Source organism: Olea europaea, unplaced genomic scaffold (assembly GCF_002742605.1).
Source record: "Olea europaea var. sylvestris unplaced genomic scaffold, O_europaea_v1 scaffold2612, whole genome shotgun sequence".
Taxonomy (NCBI): Eukaryota; Viridiplantae; Streptophyta; class Magnoliopsida; order Lamiales; family Oleaceae; genus Olea; species Olea europaea.
The window spans coordinates 64592-74422 of NW_019244445.1; the positions used below are offsets into that span (position 1 = coordinate 64592).

Below are 9831 nucleotides of genomic sequence, written 5' to 3' on the forward strand. Positions count from 1 at the left end.
CGACGGATATGTCGAGACTTACCATTATACATACTGTTTTGTGCCCTTGCTATTGCTGACTGATTATCGCAATGTATATTAATCGCAGAAATCGGCTTTTCCCAACATGGAATTTCTTCAAGAAAATTACGAAGCCATTCTGCTTCTTCACCGGCTTTGTCTAACGCAATAAACTCAGACTCCATCGTGGATCGAGCAATACATGCTTGCTTAGACGATTTCCAGGACACGGCTCCACCTCCAATGGTAAATACATAACCACTCGTGGATTTTGAATCCTTAGTGTCAGATATCCAATTTACATCAGTATATCCTTCTAATACCGCAGGATATTTTGAGTAGTGTAATCCATATTCAACCGTGTGTCTTAAATATCTAAGAACTCAGTTTAATGCCTTCCAATGTACAACACTTGGATTACTAGTGAATCTACTCAACTTGTTGACTATGTATGCTATATCCGGTCTTGTGCAGTTGGTAATATACATTAAACTACCAATGACACGCGAATATTCCAATTGAGATATGGGCTCACCAGTATTCTTGGCTAAGTAAATACCTAAGTCAACTGGTGACTTAACCGGTTTATCGTCATACGCCTTAAATTTCTTAAGTATAGTCTCAACATAATGTGATTGAGACAATGACAAACCATCGGATGTCTTAGAGATTTTAATCCCTAATATTACATCCGCCACTCCCATATCCTTCATGTCAAAATGTTTTGTTAACATTTTCTTAGTCGAGGAAATGACTTTGGAGTTATTTCCCATAATTAGCATATCGTCAACATATAGGCATATGATTACATATTCATTAAGTGCGGTTTTAATGTAGACACATTTGTCACATTCATTGATTTTGAAGCCATTTGACAACATAGTTTTATCAAACTTTTCATGCCATTGCTTCGGTGCTTGTTTCAATCCATACAATGATTTTACAAGTCTACACACCTTCTTTTCATTTCCTGGTGCAACAAACCCTTCAGGTTGTTCCATGTAGATTTCTTCTTCTAATTCACCATTTAGAAACGCGGTTTTGACATCCATTTGATGTATTTCAAGATTATGCAATGCTGCGATTGCAATCAAGACACGTATAGACGTAATTCTTGTAACGGGTGAATAGGTATCAAAGAAATCTAGTCCTTCTTTTTGTCTATACCCTTTGGCTACTAATCTAGCCTTGTATTTATCAATTGATCCATCCAACTTCAATTTCTTTTTGAAGATCCATTTACAGCCTAAAGCTTTGTTTCCCGGAGGGAGTTCAACCAATTCCCAAGTATGGTTACTCATGATGGATTCAATTTCATTGTGTACAGCTTCTTTTCAAAAAGGAGTTTCGGGACAGGACATTGCTTCATCAAATGTCCTAGGATCATCTTCTTTTCAGGTCGATCCCCGTTTGTGCGCTCCGAAGCGACGAAGTAGCAAACAATTTTGCTTAAACGGATTGAGTCGAGCTTTTGAGTATTTGGTCGAAGTCGATACGAAGTCACTTTAATCGATTTTCAATTCTCGATTTATTTAACCAATATCCAACAAATGGTTTTGTCATTCATTTCTTAATGTTTTTTATATAAACCGTAATTTTTTGCTATGAGCTTCTCTTTTATAGTGTTGTGTGATCTCGGTTTAGCCGTCGGTAAAATTAATCGGCATGTTTGATGTGCAGTATTGGAGAATATAGAAGATTTTTAAGTCTTTAGTATTGGCTGGCCTTGTCCAATCCTCCCGTTGAACATGACAATTACGGGTTTTTGAATAGGTCATGTTAGGTGAAAGTTGTAAGAGAATGCGAAATTTTACCTTAGGGGTGTGAATTAAATGAAAAGAGCAAGCAAATATTTATCGTTAGTTGAAGGGGAAAAAAATTTAACGAGACTACTTGAGCATTTTCTTTTTTTTCTTTTTTTCTTTTTTTTTTTTTAATGAAAAAAAAAATGATTTAAACCTTTTGGGGCGGATACTTGACCATTTTTATTTTTTTTTAATGAAAAAAAAAATGATTTAAACCTTTTGGGGCGGACACAAGGGGGTTTTTTGGGGGTCACAACTTTTTTTTTGTTTTTCTTTTTTCTCAATAAAAGCCCGATTGATATGAATTAAAATTAAAATTTTAATATAAATCAAAATTAACAATTAATTTGAATAACATGTTTCATGGGATTCATAAATATTAAAATTTTATCAAAATTTACTAGAGATTTGATTTTAATCTCAATTAAACGAGGACAAAATCACAATAGATTTAAACCTTTTCATTTTTTCTCACACAACTCTTCTAATTTTTTAAAATTTGTCTATGGTTTCTCTACAAATTTTAACATTTACTTAACTTCCTAATAATACTTTGAGCCTAAATTTACATTTCTCCTATCAAATTGTGTATATAGAATGAGTCTTAAATGATTATATCTAATTTGACTTATATTTAATAAATTGTGTTTATTTGATTGAATATTAGTAGTGAATATTGGTTATAATTTTTTTCATTTTATTACTTTAATTAATTGTTTGTATCAAATACACTATAAATTCTTTAAACGTAAATATGCATTTTTTTGTGATGAATAAAATATTAATAAAAGGATTGTTCGAAATTAAATTGATGAAAATAACGAACAAAATATTAATGAAGGAATGTGTTTTTAAACTTAATTATGCGTTTTCTCAAGTTAAGTTTGAATTATTCAAAAATCAAGAACAAATTATTCGATTTATATAATATTTGATTGAGCCCCCTAAATCAAAGAGTATGCGTCCGCTCCTGTATATGATACAATTTTTTACTTTTCATGTCAGTCCTATTCTTACATTTCGAATGTGAATAGAATTTTACATTGCCATCTTATCATACCTTGATGAAACTGCTATATTCTAAAATTATGTGGTTGCAGGATGCTAAGGGGAATGACGTCGATTTAAGCATTTACAAGGGAAAAGTCCTGTTGATTGTCAATGTTGCATCACAGTGGTATGTTGTAGCTTCACCGAGTCCTTTAAAGAAAAGTCTGGTTTTATGCTCGATTTATATTGTCATATAAATTTTATATGAAATACTCCTAGGATGAAATCTTTGTACAAAAAAATTCATTTTGCATTCTAACTTTTGGCGTGTGCTTGATATGGTAGTATATTGCACATAATGTTCTTATGTTTAGAATTTTGCTTGTGCCATTTCAATGCTATAAATTCAGTGACATTTTGTTTTCCATTTGAAAGACAAAAAGTCGAGAACTTGATAGGTGACAGAAAATAAGGTGCTTTTCACTTTTCATGAACTTTCTATCTTCAATTGAGTGATGCGATTTGGAAGCTTTTTACAAATATATTACGATCTGTTAATTCTGTATTCTCTGTCATTAGAATCTTCTCATAGTAATTGATCTTGAACCGTGATAGATTTATATGTTCACACCCCACCCCCACCCCCACCCCCCCAATGATTCATACGGTCAAAGAACATTGTCAATATCCTTGCAAGCCAGTTACCAAGTCTTCAGTTTTTATTCTGTTTAATATTGAATTTCCTGAATATTTATGCACTGACCTAGTTGTATATTTGCTCTCCTTTTCTAAAGAAAATTCTCATATTTCTTGTATGCTGCAGTGGCCTTACCAATTCAAATTACACGGATCTAACAAAGCTTTATGAGAAGTACAAGGATCAAGGTTTGATTTGGTTTGCATTTCTTGGTTTTGATAATTGATATTGCACTAACGCGTCACGAGTAAATAACTTTACTTATCTTGTCCCTGGGCTGAAATTTCGTTTTCATGCAACTGGAGTGATGTGGAATGGGAAATAGAAAGCGTGCGGTAAAGATAAAATAAGAAATGATGGATTGGGAGGAAAATGTAGAGTTGAATTTCTGAATATTACAAATCTATTGTATACATTTACGATTTGAATAAGTGCATATTTTTGGCAAGTCATCTGTAAAATCTCCATTCCGACTTCTCTATTTTTCCATGTTTTAAGGTTTAAACAGCAAATGTGTAAATTGAAAATCTTCATTCCGAGACAATTTCATTTGTTAAACTTAGACTAATCGGTGATGGAACAAAACGGTAGAAAGCTCTCCCTTTTTTAGAGTGTCTGAATAATGATTTTTCTATTACACAGGTTTTGAGATTCTGGCATTTCCATGCAATCAGTTTGGCTCACAAGAACCTGGCACTAATGAAGAAATTCAACAATTTGCTTGCACCCGATTTAAGGCTGAGTATCCCATATTTGACAAGGTAGGAATCATTGAAAAGCTTATTTCTGGATTTTCGTGAATGAACTATTTTTTCGTACAAAATATCTACCTCAATATCATCTCTTAATGGCATTAAGGAAAAGTTTTTTCTTGTAATCTATGACGAATATAGCTGCTTCTGTCAAATTTAAGAGACTTGTTTTCTCATGTTGCTTACCTCCATGGCATGTTTGGTAAGATGGTTTGTGGACAGCATTAGCATTAGACAGTATTAAGAAAGAAAAATAAGTTAATGTCTATTGCACTGTCTAGTTCAGTACTCATACCAAACGTGCTCTTGATGTGTGATTAAACTAGGTTCCTCTGTTGCCTATGCGCATGAATTTGTTGACAAGGTTTAATTCGTGATCTTATTTTCTTAATTCAGGTCGATGTAAATGGTTCCAATGCTGCTCCACTGTACAAGTTCCTGAAGTCGAGCAAAGGTGGTTTCTTGGGTGACAGTGTCAAATGGAACTTCTCCAAATTTCTTGTCGACAAAGAGGGGTGTGTTGTTGATCGTTATGCTCCCACCACATCTCCCCTTAGCATCGAGGTAAATATCATCCTTCTATATGGTAATCTCGATTTTATAATTTGACGAAGAAGGTTGCTTTAGAGCTCAAAACTTGTTCCCTTGCATTTCTTTGCAGAAGGATATAAAGAAGCTGCTTGAAAAGGCTTGAGCATTAGAGTCATCTTATTGTGCCTTTCGGTTAATAGTAATAAACATCCTGATGAGGATTTCTACATCAATAAGTATTACAATCATCATGTTTTCCATGTTATCGTGTTCAAAACTTCCATTCTGTGTTTCGTTAAGAGTGTTATCTATGTAACAGCTTGGGTTTTATAAATGGGCAAGGCTACTTGTAAACCCAAATATGTACACCTATGTGTCAAAAATGTAGTAAAGATCAATATACCAAAATCTGCCAATTCAGAGAGGTGTAAACCATTGTGTACATGTAACACAACCCTATATGAAAAGTGTTGTTCTATTTGTATGGTACATAAAAGTACTTGCCGTTGGAGGTGAAAAGTAGCCTTTATTTTTTGCTTTATCCCTGTAAATCTAGATTAAGAGCATGTCTGGGTGGGGATTATGCATATATATTACCCATCATATGGCTAAAAGATGAGCGTATCTTTCAGCAATAGGATGGGTATTTAATTTTTGGCATAACCTCGCCCAAACATGGTCTTTAGTACACAGAGACAGGTAACCACCAGACGACTTGCATAGCTACTCCTTTTCGTGCCAATTCCAAGTTAATAACGCATCACCAAATAGTACTACAAATTAAAGATTCAGGTTAAAATTGTGGAGACCCAATTAAAGAAATCATAACACACCTAACCTGCTAGAAATATTAATAGTTCCTATCAGTTCCAACAACCCTACCATTGCTACCTAGGAACCTAGTACTCAAACTCTATTACACGATATGTTAGCATGACCCACAATCTACCGAAAGGACAGACTGAATATTTGCGTTTGCTAATTTCCCAAATGCAAATATACAACAATATACAAAAACTACCATGTATGTGTTGTAGCTTGTATCACCCGAGCATTAAGTCAATCTGCGTCTGAGAATTTTTCATATCAAGACGTGAATCTTGTGACCAAACACCAGTCGCAGAAATTGGAGTGAGATTTTGACTCGGGGCAGCACTAACTCGGGTTAATGACTTCTCAGCAGGATCATCTGCAGGATTCTTTTCATCTTTAGGTCCGGACTCTGTTTTGTTCTTTGCCTTTGAACCACCATATACGAAGCTACATGCAACCACCTATATTAACATTGATAATGCACCGTGTCAAAATAATTCGACTACATAACATTTAAGTAATGAGAGGATAGGAAATAAGAGCTTTTTTGGCTAAAGCTTAAGAAATGCAGCAAAAAGTTGCTTTTTTGCATTACTGTCAAAATGAGTAAATTATTTCTAACTTTAACTGATTAAAAGGTTAGTTTTGCTTTTTCCTTGTCGTCAAAATAAGTAACTTATTTCCAATTTAATTTGATTAGAGAAGTTATTTATGTTAAAATTTACTTATAAGTTAACTTTTAAAGCTTAATGGATCTCAAATTGACAAGTGATCACATGCATACCTGCACTGAACTTGCGGCAATGAGGTTACCACCAATAGCACCACCGATGATATGTCCATCGGGGCTACAAACTGAAATACTTATACCACCAGTCCGGTTGCGAGGACCACCACTTTCAGCAAGCAAATAAGAACCCGACAAGCATAATATCTCAAAACAGCCCTGAAAAAAGGTAGTAAGACACACGAGGTAAAAAGAAAATATCCTTGAATAGAGAAGGACATCATCATAGCCCAAAAAAATATATATATATTAATAAAAATTCAGCATATAATAATGATAATGCTATTTTGAAGAATAGTAAATAGCAAGGGATAAATCTGAGAAGACTTCAAAGATATTAAATTCAGAGCTTGAATATGATTGAGGATACCTGAATGAAGAAATGCAGAGTGGCAGTAGAAAAAATCAGATCCGAAATTATAAAAAAATTCTTACAATGAATGAACAAAAAGTATTAGATGGTAATGAGATGTCAATAAAAAACCGTCATTTATGCGATTAAACCTAAAGTTTATCACCTTAATTTTCATCAGCAAGAATAGGTTGCGACAGAATTCGAGTTAAAAAACGAATACATTTTCTTGTGAAAGGATTTTTCTGATGTCTACTGACTACTGAATTTGCTCGTTGGGAAATTCTTTCACAATACATTTAAATGATATCATAAAACTAATCATGTGAATATAAACTTGTAATCCTTATCACCTAGAGTTCAAGGCAAGAAACATTTTACTTTTCAAAAATAAAGCCACCGTTTGTTTCTCATTTTTGGAAGAATGAGAATGAAAAATATATCCGTTATGGACCCCACACAAGATATAGAAATTCAAATTTGGTGGCTTGATGTGATGAATAACGATCATATTTTTCATTTTAATGAGAAAATAATGAGAACCAAATAGGGACAAAATTTTTTTTTATTTTTTTATTTTTTTTTTACTGAATTTAAGAGCGAGAGGGCATCAAAAGAATCTTAACCTCATATGTAACAGTGCCACTAGAGGTGGTAGGTTGTCGCAGTTTCAAGGAAGAAACAGACCCATTAGCCGACAAGATGCATAAAGCCCTCGGCCTTTGTTGTGCGAATGCCAATATTTTGGCTGCAACATCCTACAGGAGAAATTCATTAATACAATCACTTCTTTTACCATGGGGATGCAAACAATTTATTAGTGAATTATTACAATATTGAACTAAAAGGCAATCCGTGGCTCACTAATTGCACAAGTATAGATGTTCATTTTTTCATGTAATGCAAAAATAACAGTCCAATTAGGCACACTGCACATGATAAGGGGAAAAATCAGAAACTTTGTCATCGAGCATAATAAATATAGCCACTGCTTGACAACCATTCTTTTCAAACTCTTTTTTCTCATACTCATTCTCAACCACACATTCTCACAATAAAATATTCTTCAAGTAAATCCAAAACTTTCCTACTTTTTAACCACACATTCTCCAAAAATTTACTATTCAAAAACTCATTTTTCCAAAATATAAAAATAAAAAATTGTCAAATAGGAGCATAAGTTTAACAAAATAATTTAACCATCAAAAGCATATGTACGACACATTAGACCTAAGTAAGTGATATGAAAAAGAAGAGACGGAAAAAGAATTTGAAACATACCTCTCCAACTCCAATGTGCAAGACATGCGGCGTGAAAGCCAGTCCAGCTGAGCTGTTCATCCATTCACCTGATCAAAGAAGGTAAATCTTTTACACGTGATTTTCTCCCACCCAGAAAAAAATGTAAAATAAATATATCCATATAAAAATATAACAGTGACTGAAATAGAAAAACCATTCGTTCTAGCATCCATGGCCTGTGAACAAGTAGCATTTCCTAGATTCTTTCCCTTTCTATTTTACCTGTTCCTTTTGGTTTTTTCACAATAGGGGGCAGCATACATTTCAAATAACCTAGAAGAGAGAATACCCTTGGGTTCAAGTTTCATAATCAAAACATGCAAGTTTACAATAAACATTACAATAATAAAAAGCCAGTTAGACTACTGCAGTATGTGCAAGTGGCTTCAGAAAAAAACCATTCATTTTGGTGCACATTCAAAAAGAAAAAGNAAAAGCCAGTTAGACTACTGCAGTATGTGCAAGTGGCTTCAGAAAAAAACCATTCATTTTGGTGCACATTCAAAAAGAAAAAGAAAAAGAACCAGCAATCAACCACAAATTGGAAAGCTTAATAAATAAACTAAAACTAGCATCATCCTTATTACCCAAGGACTTCAAGTGCGCTTGACTGCTTGAGGGATTTGGAGATACAGCTTAGAAATTGAACTTATCAAATGCATTATCTTCTTTTCTTAGTTGTTACTTAGAGCAAGTTTATCTAATCTTAAAATCAATTTTTACAAAGTATTCATATATTGGCAAAAGTCAACTAATTGCTTAATTCCAATATTGATCAACAAAGAATTATATATTCTAAAAACTTGTTTACTCACCAATAAGTAAATTTTCTAAGCTAACCAAAAAACATGTACTAATTGCGTATTTCGTTGTTGTTTGTTAGAAGAAATGCTCTTACCTTGCAAACAAAATACCATATTAAGAGTGATTGGTTTAAAACAAAAGATATTGTATAACCTCAATCTAAAACATATAATACAAAATGAAACAGTGTAATTAACTCCAATTATGTGAAGAAGAACAAAAAAAACTTACCAAGAGGAGCCAGCTGCTGCTTCCATCCAGTCCCCGGTGGCCGCCCTCTTTTTTTCTCACTCGGAGTGATCCCTCCTGTGGAAGGTGTGGCCACGGGCATTGAGGACAATGCTAATGTCATGTTAGCCCCATCAGGACCATATTTCCTAGGCCTACCCCTCTTCTTCTTCACTGAATCACCACTAGTCGACGTGCTAGAGAAATCACCCTTGGTAATGCTACGGGGGAAATTGGGAGACTTGTTCTCAAGATTGAATGTTGAACCACTTATGGCACCACTAGCACCTACATTGGGTTGCAATTGAATGTTGGGATTCGAAACAGGATTGAAGCCCGGTGAGGAGTGCATAGCAACGCCAGCCGGTAAAGTACTGGACACTCCACCGGCAGCATTAGAACCAGGTGCCGAACCACCAGAGACCCCTATTCCACCTCTATTGAGGTAATATGGAGAGGAGCCCGGTAATGCCATTCCTTCTCTTCCATCCATGCATTTACTTAGCAAAATTGCACGCTAAAAGTCAATCTTCTAATAAATTGTCACTGAAAAAATACAGCCTTTGCCCTTTTCTAGCCTAAATCTGCAGTATTCAAACGATCCACCTCAGAATTAAATTGTCAAGAAAATGGAGAAAAAAACCAGACTCTTAAAAATTAAAACATTAAAACAGAACAGACTTAATATTTCTCAACAACGGTTTAACACGAGTTTTTCATAAATTTTAGTAAGAAGTAATAAAATTCAAGACACAGAAATTTTTAGATCT

The 9831-nt window shown here is 34.1% G+C and overlaps 2 protein-coding genes across 2 annotated transcripts in view; one reads left to right on the forward strand and one right to left on the reverse strand.

Moving 5' to 3' along the window:
• LOC111383096 (probable phospholipid hydroperoxide glutathione peroxidase) overlaps window positions 1–5294 on the forward strand; it is a 7037-nt gene extending 1743 nt beyond the window's left edge. The window contains exons 2-6 of the mRNA XM_023007165.1: window positions 2906–2982; window positions 3619–3680; window positions 4135–4253; window positions 4641–4808; window positions 4906–5294. Coding sequence (XP_022862933.1) covers window positions 2906–2982; window positions 3619–3680; window positions 4135–4253; window positions 4641–4808; window positions 4906–4938 — 459 coding nt within the window. The 3' untranslated portion in view covers window positions 4939–5294. The remainder of the gene's footprint in view (window positions 1–2905; window positions 2983–3618; window positions 3681–4134; window positions 4254–4640; window positions 4809–4905) is intronic.
• Window positions 5295–5490: 196 nt separating this feature from the next.
• On the reverse strand, window positions 5491–9825 carry LOC111383095 (AT-hook motif nuclear-localized protein 5-like). Its single transcript, XM_023007164.1, has 5 exons — window positions 9065–9825; window positions 8009–8076; window positions 7354–7485; window positions 6373–6534; window positions 5491–6049 (listed from the first exon to the last, which is right to left on the reverse strand). The coding sequence occupies exons 1-5, from the start codon at window positions 9552–9554 to the stop codon at window positions 5819–5821; spliced, it is 1083 nt and encodes a 360-aa protein (XP_022862932.1). The 5' UTR covers window positions 9555–9825; the 3' UTR covers window positions 5491–5818.
• Window positions 9826–9831: the final 6 nt, after the last annotated feature.

Bases quoted from the DNA above. Each gene is read 5' to 3' on its own strand.
- LOC111383095 (XM_023007164.1), bottom strand. From the start codon at position 9,554: ATGGATGGAAGAGAAGGAATGGCATTACCGGGCTCCTCTCCATATTAC. The intron at 8,077-9,064 runs GTAAGTTTTTTT...TTCTTTGATCAG, and splicing joins GCAGCAGCTGGCTCCTCTTG to GTGAATGGATGAACAGCTCA. The intron at 6,050-6,372 runs GTATGCATGTGA...ATGTTAATATAG, and splicing joins TTGCCGCAAGTTCAGTGCAG to GTGGTTGCATGTAGCTTCGT.